Raw genomic sequence first — 18,084 nt, forward strand, 5'->3', positions numbered from 1 at the left:
GCTGATTGAATGAAGGTGGGTGAATTACAGGACATTAGCCTGCAACTGTGTGTTTCAAGGACAAGCCCTGATTGGTCCTGCTCTGTACCTGCAATTACTCTGCAGGTGTGTATACAAGTCCTGATTGGTCTATGTCTGTATTTAAGGCAATGAGGTCTGCTGCCTCATTGCCGGTTATTGCTTCTGTTGCCAGTCTGCTGACCTGCTCTGTGTCTTGTTCCTGTCCGTTGAATATTCTGATTACCCGTGTATGATCCTTTGCCTGGATTGGGACCCTGCCTGTGTTTCTTGTGACCCTGACCTCTGGCTTGTTTACCGACATTCCTGTCTGCTCGTGACCCTTGACCTCAGCTAGTTTATTGGAATTGCTATCTGCTGCCGGCCCTTGACCTCTGCTTGGACTTCACCTGGGTTCTCCCCAGCCGGTACACACTTCACGACCCTCTGTCAGTCTGCAGCCCAGTCTGTCCCCACCACTAGGGGCTCCAGTGAACACCTGACTGGCAGAGTAGACTCCGGGTTGTGTTGTACCGACTGGAGGGGTTCCTAACAGAATCATACACAGTCTGTGATGCCTTACTTGAAATCTGGCTTGATTTATTTGTTTATCCAAGCATTTCATTAATGTACCTTATTAAAGTAATTCTATTGTTTTTCAATAAGCATTGTCTAAGCGATTTCTTGTGTTTCCAAAGCACAAACAATTTATTAGCAGATGCAAAAGTTTTAGCAATTCAATACATAATTATAATACAGTACAGCCGATAACAAAGATACATACATACCGCTGCGCTCGTCTGGGCTAGCTGCACTCCGCTGGTACCAGCCTACAGTACTTCACTCCAGAATACTGTGGTCAGAGAATGACTGAAGCCAGTGCCAGCAAAGCTGTATTATATACACTCAGTGTTACAGAGAAAACAATGCAGATGATGTGGCTTGCTTCTATTGGTCCAGGCTTTAGGAAAGTCCAGTGTACTGCAGGTCATTGGCCAATTTAAACCAAAATATCCAAAGGTGAGGGTCATCTCTCCAGGGGATGTGCTCCGACTTTCCCGCCAAGAATCCAGTTTCAACTAGTCTAATTGCATTTTACAGTCTGTATCACTTTAAACATTTATTCCCTAACATCGCTAACTAGAGTATGCAATGTGCGATTCCTTCAGCGAATGAACCGGACAACTGCTGATGAAAAGGAGATTAAAATGTTACTAAACGACATAGTTCCAGCAACCTAAACCTTAAATATCACTAAAGTGTACATATAACCTTAAAATAGATATAACTATAACTTAAATACCATCTGCTCATAAATCACTGGGGAATGGAACCATTATAATATGAAATATATAAATAACTAAATGTGAGAGTGAGAGTGTGTGTGTGTGTATTTTACCGCGTGATTGCGCCTTGCCACGTGTAACGTGGCATACTGATCGCAATCGCACGGTAAAACAATATTAACCAATATACTTTCGTTAATCCAATTATACGACTTCGACAACCTTTACTTTCATAGTACCCAACGCTTACCTCTCTTTTCTGTATTCTGTTAATCCTTAATATGTTTATTTCTATCACATGTTTTTATTCTGCAAATGTAAAGTGCTTTAAGTCCCATTGGGAGAAAAGTTATATATAGATAAAATATTATTTAGGCTGCCATTTACAATAGCAATATTTATTTATTATCGTTTATATAGCATCACCATATTATGCAGCAAGGTACAGAGAATATCATTCTTACCATCTCTGTCCCATTTTAAGCTTACAGTCTATATTATCTACAAACAAACAAACAAACACACACAATGGTCCATTTTAATCAGCAACCAATTAGCCCATCAGTATGTTGTTTGGATTTTCAGCAGTTAAATTTGTATACAAAAGGACCTGTCATTACAAATACAAGATAATGAGGTCACATGTTACTGCCACACCAGGCTTTTATCCTGTGTGCACTGCAGCTTATTCAGAACACAGAGCTTGTCAGCCTCAGGCTATCAACAGAGAGGATTCTGCTGATGCTGCCGTCCAATAATTCAATCGGCTTTCGGTACACTGCATCCCATATGTTTCAACAACAATCTTCAAATCCTCGCTCTACAATCAACACATTCTCAAAATCATTAATGGATTTTATTTGGTCTGCATTTTCCAACATTCCAGGTAACATAAATTATTAAAGCTTTAAGTGATGCTGCAGTTGCATTGCAACATATATACTGAGAAAAATGTGTACAGTTTGTTTTGTTTAGATACAGTATCATTTTACTACAGTATTTCGCAAGGATTTCAATAATAGTTTTTTTTTTAATAAAGAGGGGTTCCAAACTTGCTGCTCATGGCATGATTTTTATCCTATATAAAGCACAACGCACCTGCTTATTACTTTGAGAATAGGCAGTATTATATTGGATCAGGTAATCACAAAAGAATACTTATTTCCAAAGTGACAATTATATATTAATTTTGCAGTTTTAAAAAACCTACAACACCAATAATACAGATTCCTGCTTATGTATTACACAACGTTGATAATATTGTATTATCAGTGCCTATTGAATACAGTTATATAAAACAAAATACCTAGAATATGGAATATATTGGTGACATACATACAACATGAATCGTTTTGAGCTTATTAACTTTTCTGAAAAAAAGCAACACTCCAGGCATATGACTTGTTGAAATAAATGTTATTTTACCGAATATACAGAAATAACAGAAGCCTTATGTTAAATAAATAGTACAAACAGACCCTTTTCATTTAATATTAATGACAGTGGGCCTGATTCATTAGCGGACTTATCTGCTGATTTTGTGTGGATCATATGCAAAAACACACTGCACATGCCCAGAACCGGGAGATAAGTACAAAAAGCAGCGGTTTAAGTAAGAATTATTACTTAATATAATAGCAAATTGTTTTTTTGGTGTCTAAACTATTTTGAATATTTTAGGAGCCATGTTTCTCTATTTGAAAATGTTGTTATATGCCTGTGAAATACTTTTTTACATGCTTTATAGCATGTCATTTTTGCAGTGTCTTGCTTGTGTATCTCTTATCTGTTTTATATATTTCTAAATTGTTTTAATGACCTTCATTTTGGTAAGCTGCTTGTGTCTGTTGTAACTTTTTTTGGGAGGGGATATATTCACCACCTTTTTTTTATTTTTAAAAAAGTGTGTTTGGACTTATGTTTTATGTTTTCTTTGGATATAATACATATTTGTAAAGTGGGATGAAAGTACATGACATATATGAAAGTAATTTGTCCCAGGTGCACTACAGGTCTCAGGATGGCCAGGCTACCAATAACTAATGAAGTATGAGTATTACTAAAAAACAGAAGCATACTCCATGGCTGCCAAGCCATGCTGGGACCTGTAATGTTCCCAAGACACATTTAAATAGAACACAGACCCAAGTTGAAACATATTTTTAAAGGGCAAATAGACAAATACACATTATTGGTCACCTAACATGATAGTGTGATCCAAATAGAACCAAAACCCAGGTAGATGATGGCAAATCATCTGACCTGCAAAGTAAACTCTCTTTAAGGACATTTTATGATAGTTGTAAAAAAAGAACTTTAATAAACAGAAAAATTTCAAAACAAAAATTGTCAGCACTACATTTAATACCCCATTCATACTGTACCAAAATCCCGGGTTTTTGCCGGGGCGAGCTCAAACAGGTCTTGGTGCAGTCCAGCTGAGGGTACTGTGGACACAGATGTGACACAAGGTGAGGTGGTTCTGCACAGGTACAGTGGCATCATGTAAGGTGGCAGTGTTCAGAGGTGATGTGGTTCTAGGTGGTAGTCTGTGAAGGTGCAGGGCACCTTTTGTGATTTTTTTTCCCATCCTTATTTAATAACACATTATATAAGGTTTAGGGTGTGTTAAAAATAGTAATATTTAATTGTCAAGTAAATGTGGTGTATGTGTAATATAAATATATATATATATATATATATATATATATATATATATATATATATATATATATCATTTAAAAAAACTGCTTTAGGGAGGAGGTAAAGTAAATAGAGAATTACATAGACAAACAGTGGTAAAACAGTTGTCCAGGTAGAAATGTTAACTCAGATGAGGTGGTGTTAAGAAAACATAGAACCTCATGACTTTGGAATTTGCTACACACAAGATGTACCAGAGAGGAATCGTAGATGGGGAGTGACTTGTGAAATAGGTGTTGGGCACCAGGTAGCTTTGGGTGAAGAGGGAAAGCTAGTATTACATTTAGTAATGGTGCAACCTGGGTTTTTCAACCCGGGTTGCACAGAAAACAAGCTGATTGGCTGTCTGCCTGTCTTTGGAGGATGATGTCATCGGTGGGAGCGCGTGGAAGATTCGAGAAGGAGTCACCTTTCAATGATATCACCATTTTTCAGCCAATGAAAACTGCTCTGGTGATGACTCCCACAAATTGCCAGGCCACAGACTTGTGCAGTATGAATGGGGTCAACCCGGGAAATTCCCGGGTCCGAGGTGCAGTATGAATGGTGTTTCTGAGCTGGGACGCTCCGAGCCCCGGCAAAAACCCGGCTTGAAAAACCCGGGATATTGCCGGGGCGGCAGTATGAAAGCGGTATAAGTTACATTTATTGTGTTCTCTGATGATTTAATAATAATAATAATAATAATAATAAATATATTGTTAATCCTAATAATTAGGTAACAACGGTTCTGCACAATACTCGCCAGATTTTTTTTTTATTAACAAACTCTTCACATCTCAACATTTATTTCGGAAAACAGACTTTTCTTTAAGTCCTATACAGTTCGTATTCTATGATGAACTTACTGCCTAATATCCGTAGTTGTTTGCATCTCCACGTTGGGTATTTTTTTGCGTTACATAAGTGACTTACGACCAGATTCATCTTGGTACATATCTGGAGATCTGTTGCCTGTTGATTCGCTCATTACCTTTGGTATTTTTGCTTAAAATACGCTGCACAAGTTGTGAACAGTTTGCGTCCGCTAATGAATCAGGCCCATAATGTTTTCCCTATCGATGCTTTAAGTTGGCCATTCCAGATGCTTGGCCTGACTAACGTCTCAGAATCTGCCAGATTTGATCATACCTGTGCATAAACATTTGTAGACAAACCTGAAAGATCGGCATGTTTGACTAGAGCTCCTGATAAGACCTATATTGATAGTCAGATAGTGATCACATACACAGCCTGATGTGGTCCCAGTAGACATTTGTCTTTTTGTGCAATTGAAGATACAGATCATCTGAGGCTCTGATATAGGAGAGGAGACGCTGTTACAAACTAGCAGTTCGGGTTTTGCAAGTGTTCCTGGAAACTGAGTACTTCTGCCGTGGAGATGTCATGCTGTTTTATTATGGCGATCTCATAAGTGCATTTCCCTCAGGAGCTGTTGTGTGAAGAGATTACAAGTATTCATTTGTGTGGTTTATATTTACTTGGATAAAAGAACCATTCTGCTGTTAATTACTACACAGTGAACCCTACATTTTCATTGTGTGTTTATTTGCCGCATATATATTCCGGCATTTATTAGAACACTTATGGACTACTATTAAGACTATTATATTTCCCTGCACTGATATATATATATGTATGATTATCTTTATATATACAGCGAGATTTTCTACTGTTTGTTTTGTTTGATGGTATATGTTTGAAATTTCAACGCAGCTATTGTGGTGCAATTGTTTATTTTCCCACTCGTGTGGTTTAGTTTTACTGTCCTGCTGTTATCTATCCTACAGTGAACTTTATACTTTCATACTGTGTGTTCATATATTTACCGTATTTAAATATCAGCATTCATCAGGATACTTGTGGATCATTATTAAGATCATTATGTATGTATGGCCATCTCTATTTATATAGTGAGATTTTCCACTGTTTATTTTATGGTATATGTTTGAAACCTCAGCGCCGTTGTTTTGCAATTGTTCATTTTAGTTTGTTAAACTTGTTTGACCCCAAATCCACACCTTGATTAGTTTGTACGTGATTTACATATTTTCTTGTTGATAACAGAGTAAAAAAGATTATAGTTCATGTTTTGTTCTTGTGCATTTTACAAATAAGCTATATCGCTATTATGTCATTCATATTATAAAAGAGCAGCTCCACAAATAGTCGTTATTTACAATGCTCAGATATGTTTGGATAGTTTTAGGGTTCTATACAGTACAATTCAAAGCAAGTCAAAGAAATATGACCTGTGATAATCCTACAGAGAAAAGATGTAAGTTTAACGTGTAGTTAAACTTTCGTCTTAAAATTACTCTCGTTGCACTTCAATACCAATGGCAAAGATTTGTTGACAACCCAAATAAACTAGTATGATTTATTATTATTATTATTATTTATTATTATTATTTTCTCCCATTGTATTGTAATTTTGTTTGTCTCTGTACGGCGCTGCGGATGCCTTGTGGCGCCTTATAAATAAATATTAATAATAATAATAATAATAATAATTTATTATTATTATTATTAATATTATTATTATTATTATTATTATTATTATTATTATTATTATTTAATTGCTGAGTATTGTTTAGCATTTTCTAAACATTTTTTAGACTTTGATTTCTTTCTGTCATAATTTGGGACATTTTTGACTCTGTTCATATGTTGAAAAAAACATTTGTTTCTTTCAAATGTTCATGCATATTTATTGTCGTGAGGTGTATTGTTCATAACAAGTGCCAGAAATACCAGTGTATTACTCATACGACTAATTCGAAGCTCTGTCTGTCTATATGAGTTAATCTATATTTCCAATGTTCCATGAAAATATACTGAATTTTTTACATTTTGTGACAGACTAAATAAACATTCTTACCTATTAACTAAAGGACAAACTGATTGATTGTCATATAAATGCATATTCAAGATATTAGTGAATTATTTTAAGCATATTGAGAAACACTTAAAATCTGTATTTAATTTTATAACATAACATGCAAGGACAGACTAATAATATAAACAAACAATAAAATAGGGGTACATTGTCAGTATCTCTGCTATCTCTAAGTCTCTGGTGAGTTTATACACATTCTTGTCTATTCTGGTCTTTGTAATATCCAATATAAAGAGATTTGTGTTAAACAAAAAAAAACAACATTCAAAATATTCTTTGGAAAATGCAATATATTCTGTTTTTATTGTTCACTTGCAACAGATGTCTGTACTTATGTGCTTAAGTGGCACATGGTACAAATATTTATGGAAATTAAGCTGTGTTCATAGTGATGTGGAAGTCAACCTGATGGACACAATATTGACTGTTTATGTTTAATATTGTATCAATTAAGCAATACAATATGATTATATTTTTATATATATATTGATTTTAGTAAGGGAAATAAGTGTCCAATTCTGTAATCTTTAGAATTCAGCTGGTGGTGTGTCTGCCCCTGTATATGCACCCAGTGTGTTTGCCCCTGTATGTGTGTGTGTGCCCAGTGTGTCTGCCCATGTATGTGTGCCCAGTGTGTCTGCCCCTGTATGTGTTTGCGCACCCAGTGTGTCTGCCCCTGTATGTGCGCCCAGTGTGTCTGCCCCTGTATGTGCGCCCAGTGTGTCTGCCCCTGTATGTGCGCCTAGTGTGTCTGCCCCTGTATGTGCGCCTAGTGTGTCTGCCCCTGTATGTGCACCTAGTGTGTCTGCCCCTGTATGTGCGCCTAGTGTGTCTGCCCCTGTATGTGTGTGTACCCAATGTGTCTGCCCATGTATATGTGGGCGCCCAGTGTGTTTGCCCCTGCATATGTGTGCGCCCAGTGAGTATGTGTGCCCAGTGTCTGCACCAGAGTATGTGTTCCAAGTGTATGTATGCCCAGTGTCTGTACCGGAATATGTGTGCCCAGTGTGTGTACCTGTATATGTGTGTACTGTTCTTGTCGCTTTCTCTACCTGTGGCTGTTGGTTTCTTTAACTCAGTTGCCACTTGTCTGGATCCTGGAATGTTGGGAGTCTTAATTGGAAAAAAAAAATGGGTACATGAAATTTAGAAAACTTCAACCAGCCCCAGTGTTAAATCAATAGTACACACGTTTAATAATTAGACCTCCCTCCAGCCTCAACATTAAAATAATGATATTCCCATTTAATAAATAGATCTATTTCCCTCCAACCAGCCCTGACATTACATTAATAGCATATAGATTTAATAAATAGCCTTGTGACTGGATCACTGATAAATAACTTATGGTATAAATTTATTTAAAGGAAATAGCGCAAGGTGCTTAATTATATAATTGCCAATGCACTTATTTTTGATATTTTGTATATTTTCATATAGGAAATCGTTATTTCTGAGACCAGAGTATAAATTAGTTTTTTCTCTTTTAACCTTATAAAAGAAAATGCCTTATTTCTGATGTATATATCTGATACAATGAGCCTTTGTTTACAAAGTCTTTTGTGTATTGTAATGTGGGGAAATGACTTGTTTGGGGTTTTTACCTTTGTTTGGGAATATATATACTGCGACTGTCTGAAGAAAGTATTCATGTCGGTTAGACCTTTTGACAAGCTAGTAGGGCTCCTGCCTCTGAAATAAGATGCAGGATATCACAGCAAGGTCTTTAAGATATCACAGATAAGTGTAAATATTGTTAGCTTTGCAATGTATGTAGATCCATGTTTGTGTAAACACATTACATCCTGATTCTAAAAATAGCCTGTGTCCAACCTGTATAAAAAGCACTGGCTTGTATTGAAAAGTTGTTCTTCTGAGTTCATCTGACTTGAGAAAGAACTGGTTCCTTCAACCAGTGTGAGAGCAAATAAACATCTTGCTTCAAAGACCTGCTGGAAAACATCTTCAATATTGCTATATTCCTGTGACCTGCAGATTAGACCCTAGATCTAATCTGTTCTCCGTCTGTTTCTGAGGTTGGACCTAGCTTTTCCAGTACCATCGCTCTGCCTGCTACCCTGCAGCCCTGGTCAGTGTGATAGGCCAGGGGGATCCATCCACACCATCCCTGATCCATAGTAAGAGGTCAGGAGTACCAGCCCAGGTACACCAGCAACAAGGTAGTCTAGCAGCGTCAGTTACCCAGAAGAAACCTGATTCTGGATGCCGGCATAGGAGTCCAGTGGTGGTAGCCTTTGTAAGCCCCTCCTACTGCGGCAAGAGGGTGCATTTGGCATAGCGAAAGGGAACGGTGGCAAAGTAAGCCCAGCCGATTCCCAGCAGCAGCAGACAAGGTACCATAGGCGGCCCACCCTGTCACAAGCCCTCCTCCACAAACTCAGCTCTATATTCAATTAATAGCTCCCAAACCACCCTATCTTAAATTTATAGGCCACACCAATAAATTAAATTGCCCCACCATCACTCCACAAATAAAATATCGCCCATTAAATAATCAGCCCTCACCTAAACACCATCATTAATTTAATAGCCTACCTCCCACCCACATTATATTAAGACCCTCCCCTTCCATCCCTCACACATTATATTAAGAACCCCCTCACATGCTATATATATTAAAAGCACACGCACACTCATTCATATTCACACACTATATTAACATACCCTTTCTTCCCTCGCACACTATATTAAGAAACCCCCTCCAATCACCCTCACACACTATATTAACATACCCTCCCCCTCACACTTACCTTGTAAAATCTGCTGCATGAGCGATGCAGACAGCCTCTCTTGCCGCTCTGCATGTGTGGCTGCTTCCTCCTATCAGTGCTATAGACAGGAGTCACATGGGACAGGTGCTGTCCTCTGTGATTGCTGTCTATAGCTCCGACAGAAGGAGGCAGCCACACATGGGGATCCGTGACCACACTTCCCTCCCCACTGCCACCTGGTCCAGGAGACACACACACATATATGTGTATATATATATATACAAGTTAACCCGTGCATGATACTCATGCATTCTAGTCAAATCAAGCTACTTAAGGTCTTAAAAAGGTTCTTGTCATGCATTTGGGCCTAGCCCAGGCCTCCTCAGGGGAAGAGCGTTACTTCCCGACGCAAGCAGCCTTTTTAATGTGTGTTCATGAGGTAAAATTACCTCACGAAAATGAGTTTGACCCCTCAACTCGTAAATTTAGCCTTTACTACCCCTCCCACGGGGGGAAGGGGGGATGATGGAAGTTAACTGACTTGACTATTCTAATTTTTTTGTCAAATGTCAGTATACCAAATTTCAGGTCAATTGGATGAGCCCTTTCTGAGAAAATAGTTTTTTCCACACACACACTAACCCACGCCTCTACACATGTGTGTTCATGAGGTAAAATTACCTCACGAAAATGAGTTTGAGCCCTACCAAATTTCAGCCCTTTTTGAATTTTTTTCCCCACACACACTAAGAATTTAGTAGGTCAGTGTATAACTCTGCCCAGCAGGTGGCGCTGCAACTTGTTTTTTTTTTGCACACACAGACAGACGCCACTAAGCATTTATATATTAGATATATATATATATATATATACCCACACAGGATTGGGTTTGGTTTATATCTCTTGAGTATATATACTAGTGAGGATGTGTACTAATGACTATGACCCCTTTAAAAAGTCTTTATTAAGACGAAATGCGTCAGGTTTTTTCTGGTGTTCCTCTGACTGGCGTCATCTGAAGTGTTGCTGCCATTGCCGGCCGGGATTGTGCTCACGCTCATGATTTTCAGATTACGTTGGTCTGGAGGAGGACAGATAAGCTGTGTTTATTTTATTTATATGTACGGGCATATCTTACACTTTATTGCTTATCAATTTTATCTGTATAAATTAAATCGTTATATGAATACTGGTCTCACTCAAGACGTTTTTAAATGGTGTTATACTATTGTAGCTATCTTTCGAGTTCTAGTTATCTGAGAGACTTGACCCTGAAGCCTTAGATGATCTAGAGGTTTTTCATGAGGTCACACTGCTGCATCCATCAGATAAGCTGTGTTTATTTATCCATTTGGTATGAGCACTACTTGGATTCACAATATTCATCACTTGTTTTAAACATATTACACTATGTCTTTTTGTATTTTGATCCCTAGTTGTGACACTCGCAGACAGGTGTCAATAGATTTGGGAGCTGCCTATACTGATTTAAGTATTTGTTTTTTATATTTTTCACTAATTGATCACTATTAGAGCCTTATAAGCTTAAATATTTTGGCTATATATATATATATACATATATATATTTTATTTGCTGTAAGATAGCGGGATGGCGGAAGTTGATTGTGGGGGTGGGATAATGGAGCCTGACATCATTTAACTTGGGCTTGGGTACTTGAAGGCTGGAGCAGCTCTAAAATCTAAAATGATAGCACTCTTACTACATTGACCAAACATAGCTCTATAGGTGTACTTTGCTCACACATTTTGCAAGCTCAGTAGAGTTCACAAGTTGTACATTAAGTGAAAATCTGGCCAAAGGTTCATGTTATGCTAAACACAGTAGTAGTCAGATTAATTAGATTTTTTGGAGGCACATGCAGATATATATATTGTGTGTGTGTGTGTGTGTGTGTGTGTGTGTGTGTGTGTGTGCAGGGGGGTATTTGGTTTCCTCCAAAAGTTGTTATACCCATGTTGTCGGACACCTCTTGAATGGAAAAGTTGGACCAGGTCCAGGGGAAACCACATTTTGGAAGGGAAGTGGACAACTTTTTATGCTGGCCCATCAAAATTTAACAATTATGCTACATTCAAATATCCAGATACTTACCTTTTTCCACAAGCACTGAGTGGCTTCTCCTCTGCCTGTTGATTTGGTGGTGGAGTAAAGAGGAAGGGGGAATTGTAAAAAACTGGGGCCTCCTCCTCCTTCCCCTCAATTTAATGGATCTCCTCCTCCTGGCGTTCCTCCTTGCAGCTGTAGCTGCGGAGGTGTTCTTTTGGAATAAATATGACCCATTAGTTTAAGTAGAAATGTTATCTCTGTCTCAAACATACATAGACATCCAGTTAATGTTAGGTTGTGTGAAATATCCATGTCACACTTGCCAAGGAAATTTCTTTGGTGCCAGTTCGAACTGGATGGCACACTGGTTCAAACAAACTCACCATTTCTTGGGATGGCCATAATTCTTCTCTGGGGTAGGGATTTGCAGCCCCCTGGAGCTAGCGGCTGTGATTGCGATGGCAGGAACAGATGGCGGGGCTGTGGTGACTAACACAGCCTGAGGGGTAGCCAGGGTCCTTCACGGGAATCCAATCAAGAGACTACACCTTGGATACACTGTGTAACTGTGCTTGGTTGGTCTATTGTTGCTCAACTCGTTGAGCCAAATAGAATAAGAGATCACTGGCATCACCTTGACCATACTGTCACACTTGCCAAGGAAAATGATGGATGGAGACTGTTTACCAGTGGTTGGCACTATTGAACAGAGTCTAACACGCATCCTGGTGTTTGCCAGGGACTCATGCAAGGATGTTTGGACTTCGCTACGTGGGATGTGCAGGTTGTAGTTCTCTAAGTCAGTCACTAGAAACATTGTAAAAGTATAGTCAGATAATCCGGGGTCAAGCCGGGCAGGAGCGGAGTACAAAATTAGAATACAGAGGAATGTTTTGGAAGCCAAAGGTCAGGTGAGACTAGCGGAGGTCATAACAGGGAGCGTTCAAGCAGGAATCTGGAGTGAGCGAACAGAAGCAGGTAAGTGCCCTGGGGACAGGTAAGACCTAATACTCTGGCACCCAAGCAGTGCCAGAGACTTCTATTTATAGGGGCCTGATGACCATAATTGGGAGCCTGACCGCCAAATAGACATCAAAAGCAGAGGCCCGAACGTGGCCTGGTGGAAGTCTCGTCCTGTTGTTCGGTTGAAAGGAGAAAGCGGCTGCCCTTACACAGTAAGGAGAATTCGGGACAGCGCTTGACAATCTGAAACCACACATGGACCATCATTGGACAAATAAATACACAAAGTACATCACTATGATATTGACAGAAACAGATACATCACATTGTTCTATTAATAGAGTACTTACATCCATCAATCTCAGCCCTCAGATCTGCGAGGAGCTCAGGATGTGTTTACTCAGGCACTCCAATGCCGCTGGAGCTGCACAATGCTGCACTTACAGCCAAATCTTAGCTGCAGGTTCCTGCGGACTGCCTTGCACGCATGCAATTTGTCCACATTCGTGACATACCGAGCTGTGGGTCAAAAGCCGCAATCCATTGTTGCAATAAAGATTCGCAGCTCAGCATGAGAGAATGTGGCAGACCACATGTTTGCAAGTGAATGACACGTTTTAACATCCTATGCACTGATTGCTCAATGACAGATTCCTTCAATACCATATGTAAGATGGCTGACTCACCTGTCAATTAATTGCAATAATCATTTGTATCCAGGCAATTAGCAGGCATGACAACACCTACCCAGTCATACACAGACAATCGCAGGAGAATGCACCTGCACACCCTGTATTAGAGCTGGAGAGACATTTATTGCTGCCCTGGCATTATATGATTTGTATTCACTTCAGAGTATTTCTCCAGAGATTTTTTGATTATTTGGATAACTTACGCTTGGATATTCTTGGTGAGTTCCATGCCCTATGTGAGATACATTACAGGGCATTTAAGTATTGTAACTTTTGACTGTCTTTTTATTCCTTTTTAGAATCATTTCTGACCATGAACAGGTAGGGCCAATTTAGGCCTCTAGCCAACCATTTCAGCCTCCTTCCTTATTAGCCCAATTCCTCACTCCTGTCCATCATCCAAAATTACCCATGCAAGACCCTCTGCCACATCATCAAGCACCATTTTACCATGCTTATAATCCACAATTTTTCAATGCTGCCCCACTACCCTCTCCAGCTCAAATGCAGTCTTTTGGGCCAAACCACTTTTTGCATCAACACAATTTTTTACTACCAACCTCTTAATTTCAACCCATGACTACCCTCCAAGCCACGTCTTTCCCCCAAGCCCCCTCTGCCCACCCCTAAGCCACCTCTTTCCCCCAAAGCCCCTCTCTGTCCACCCCCAAGCATCCTCTTATTTCCAAACTACTTCTGCCACACAAGCCACCTTTCAAACCCAACCCAACTCTGCAGCACTTTTCACCTGTGCCCACCCCCCAACCAATTCTGACGACCCCCCCCAGCCACTTCTGCACCTACATCTTCTCTCACACCACCACTCTTTGCTTTGCCAATGACCTCTGCATCTTCCAGTCGGTTACCTTCCACATCACGGGTAACCAGAAGCCAGATCAGACAAAATGCTACCTCACGATCAAGGGCTGTTCTTTTTGGTTCACGTGTGGTTTTGTTTGTTGTTTGAATAATTCATATTTTTTGGGGTTTCAACACACAAGTCTCTGTTGCTTTTTTATTTACTATAAAATTTACATTTAGACAAGAACACAACATTTACTTCCATGAAAAGAAGGTGTATAGCATATATTGCTTATATTGTGATGTCTCCACCGTTTCAGGGTGGCTTGCCTTTAATATGCCATGAATGAATGAATTTGGGTGTAGGTCGGCTGTGCTCTTGATGGACAGCTGCTATGACAACATAAGGCAATATTTTGAGACAAAAACAGAGATGAAAATAAGCCAGAGCTCAGTATATTCCATATTATATATGGTACCAGCTGCATGGCAATAAGTCTGCGCTCAATATATCCCATAATGCATATGGTACCAGCTTTGTGGCAATACAAATGCCCATATATGTATACAAAACAAAAAGACAGTAGTTGTCAGCGCTTTTCCTTAACACTGCATATCTGTGTGTATCTAGCAAAATGAAAACATGAGGTATTAGTTCATATTTCGATCAAAACATTTAAGTCTGCATCCCAGCGTCAAGGGCACCTCATTATATGCAGGTCCTACACTGATCTATATGCTTTAAACACCATTAAAATTCAGTTAATAACAGATGCATTCACCTCCCAGGTATAGGGGTTTACATCTAGCAAGGGCTAGATGTAAACAAAAACAGATCAAAATCACTTGATTTTACCTGACAATGTTTATTTAAATCCAGATTCAAAAGCAAAACATGAAGATGGTTTTAGAACCAAAATTAAAACACAGTGTGCACATCTCTACTGTATATGTTGAGCCACTAGAACTTATTAATAGCATAGGAACAAGCATTGCAAACTGCCTAGAGCTTGGCTACCTGACCTGACAATTAGCAGACATCAGCTGCCCTAGATTACTGAAATGTTTACCCCATCTGTTCAATACGTTCAATAGGTCGGGGCAATTATACTTAAAACATTATACTAATCTGAATACTGGTTACAAGAACAGAAACCTCTTCATCCCCTTTCTGTTTCCTTCTCCTGTTTCGCACTGGGAACACCCCTCAAAAAACAGTCCTGTCTTTCATTGATATATTCAATATCCTCATCAGTGCAATAACTCTGGAGACATGTGGAACTAGGTGGATATAGATAAATAAGGAGATATCATAATTTTACTGATTGGTGTATTGCTATATTTCCTTATTGTGAATACCCAATGTTTTGTATTGTGTTGCATCCTTTTATGTATAAACCGTTTCTCACCTTTAAAAATCTGGCACATTCTGTTTTTTCATTATTATCCTATTTATCCTACACAAGTTAACCCGTGCATGATACTCATGCATTCTAGTCAAATCAAGCTACTTAAGGTGTTAAAAAGGTTCTTGTCATGCATTTGGGGCTAGGCCAGGCCTCCTCAGGGGAAGAGCGTTACTTCCCGACGTAAACGCCCTTTTTTAACGTGGTTTTGTCCACATGTCACCACCTCATCATTCTTCTCCATCACCTCATCCTTCATCTTCATCAGCACATCCTTAATCTCCATCGTCTTACTGTTCTAAAACCTCTCGATACACAAAGTTTCTGCTAAACACCTTATCGCTGTGCTCAATCAGTCTTCCTTGAAGGGCAGTATTCATAACCTGCACTTTCACATCACTGCTTCTCCCTACTCGTGAAAATGCGACATACAATTGTCCATGACCAAACACAGGCTCTGGTAAATAAATACCCACACGGTCAAGAGTTTGAGCTCTCAACTGGTAAATTTAGCCTTTACTACCCCTCCCACGGGGGGAAGGGGGGATGATGGAAGTTAACTGACTTCACTATTATAATTTTTTTGTCAAATAATGTCAGCATACCAAATTTCAGGTCAATTGGATGAGCCCTTTCTGAGAAAATAGTTTTTTCCACACACACTAACACACGCCGCTAGGCTTATATATATTAGATAATGCTAAGAATTTAGTAGGTCAGTGTATAACTTCACCCAGCAGGTGGCGCTGCAGCTTGTTTTTTTTTTTTCACACACAGACTAACACACGCCGCTAGGCTTATATATATTAGATATGTTCAGCAGTAAGCCTTCATGCATCTAGCACCTAATTATATTTATCATCCAATATTTGTCCTGAAATAACTCTCCTTGTGTCATTCAACCTGTGTACTGCACTTATATTTAAGTGTGCTAGGGAAGCATCTCTCTGATGTTTATGCCATGTAAACCGGCCTGGTTAGTCTACATCATGTCTCCATGGGTGGAGGCAAACCTGCAAAAAAATGAATAAGACTGCTCCTCACAAAAACTACTAGAGCCATTCTGAAAAGAGCTTGGCATCTTCCCCCTTACATTAGGGCTGTGGGCACCAGAGTATTGGAAAAAAACAGAGATCCTTAGAGTGGCACCTTTGCCACCCCAGTGGTCCCGGACGAATGTAAAAGTTTAGGAAAAAAACAAAAACATTTTAAAAATATAATTTAAAATCCAGTGGTAATACTTACAGCTTTTATTCCTATGATTGGAAAAACCCGGCGAGTTTTGGCTTTAATAAAATTGCCTTTTTAAACTTGGCCGCCAAAACTGACGAAAAATCTGCAATTTGACAAAACGCAGATTAACACATTTACCCCCTGGCCTATAACAACAGCACAGAGTAGTGATGTGATTGTCCTGTCAATCTGGTGTTGGTAGATTGAAATGTCAATTTTCATAAATTCAACTTATTTTAATTTAAATTAAAAAAAGCATAAGTTCTCTTAGTGAAACTTAAATACAGTAAGTCATTCCACTAGTTGTTGTAATCCACTGAATACTACCTACACTCCATTCATGCTATGTTAACACTGATGTCATAATGCTGCCATTGCAGTGATTTTCAATGTAAAAATAATGCACTGATAATTATACGTATTCACTAAGAAACAAATTAGCCTGAGATTTCCACTATTTATATTTTGCACAATATAAACAAAAGAAAATATCAAGTTATAACAGATCAGTGATTTCACAATAATTATGTTCAGTCATAGCACACTTATTTTTGACAGTCTTTTACAGTACTAGAACAGTATGTTCTGTTTTTTATTGCAAAAGTAATGAGAACAATAATGTAGATGTGTATTCTTATTTTTTACTGTGTGTTAGCGAACATAATTACACTGGGTATAAGGAAAGGTGGATTAAGTTTAATATTTGGCTGCCTAGCTATTAATTATCCAGGCTCACCGGAGCTTAATTCATATCGCGTTGGGTGGTCCTCGGGAACATAGTTTTTTTGTTTATTTCCCAAGGGTACCATTTTCAATGGGATTGCAATGGACCAAGAAAGGAAGTATTTATTAGGAAGCTAACATTTGATTATAAATTATGGGGGCAATAATAATTAAATTTTTAAGTTGGCAATATTATGTTATTATTTTATAATGGGCGCACTAATATTTATTTATTTTCATATTGACACCACTAATATTTATTTATTTTTACACCAGGGACATTACTATTTATTTATTTTTATAACAGGGGCATTGCTATTTATTTTTTATACTGTGGACACAACTATTACTTTTTATAATGGCGACAATACTATTTATTTAATTTAGCACACAGGCACTACTTTTTATTTGATTTCCTACAGGGGCAACACTTGTAGTCCATACTTGTGATTGTATGCCCATGTGCATGCCGTTTCTTGTGGTTCTACAAGCGCCAACATGCAAGAACACTCATGGGCTGTTAGAGCAAGCTGGCACTTGTTGTGTCACAAGTGCTTGCACTATATTTTGAGAATATTACC

At 38.7% G+C, this 18,084-nt stretch overlaps 1 protein-coding gene across 2 annotated transcripts in view; it reads left to right on the forward strand.

The window, feature by feature from the left end:
• The first annotated feature begins 1,976 nt into the window (after window positions 1–1,976).
• The window catches only part of BCO2 (beta-carotene oxygenase 2), a 70,371-nt gene continuing 54,263 nt past the window's right edge, over window positions 1,977–18,084 (forward strand). For both annotated transcript variants that reach the window (XM_075191112.1, XM_075191113.1), the window contains exon 1: window positions 1,977–2,169. In XM_075191112.1, the coding sequence (XP_075047213.1) occupies window positions 2,025–2,169 (145 nt within the window). In that variant the 5' untranslated portion in view covers window positions 1,977–2,024. The remainder of the gene's footprint in view (window positions 2,170–18,084) is intronic.

The sequence above is a fragment of the Mixophyes fleayi genome, chromosome 11 (genome assembly GCF_038048845.1).
Source record: "Mixophyes fleayi isolate aMixFle1 chromosome 11, aMixFle1.hap1, whole genome shotgun sequence".
NCBI classification, from domain to species: domain Eukaryota; kingdom Metazoa; phylum Chordata; class Amphibia; order Anura; family Limnodynastidae; genus Mixophyes; species Mixophyes fleayi.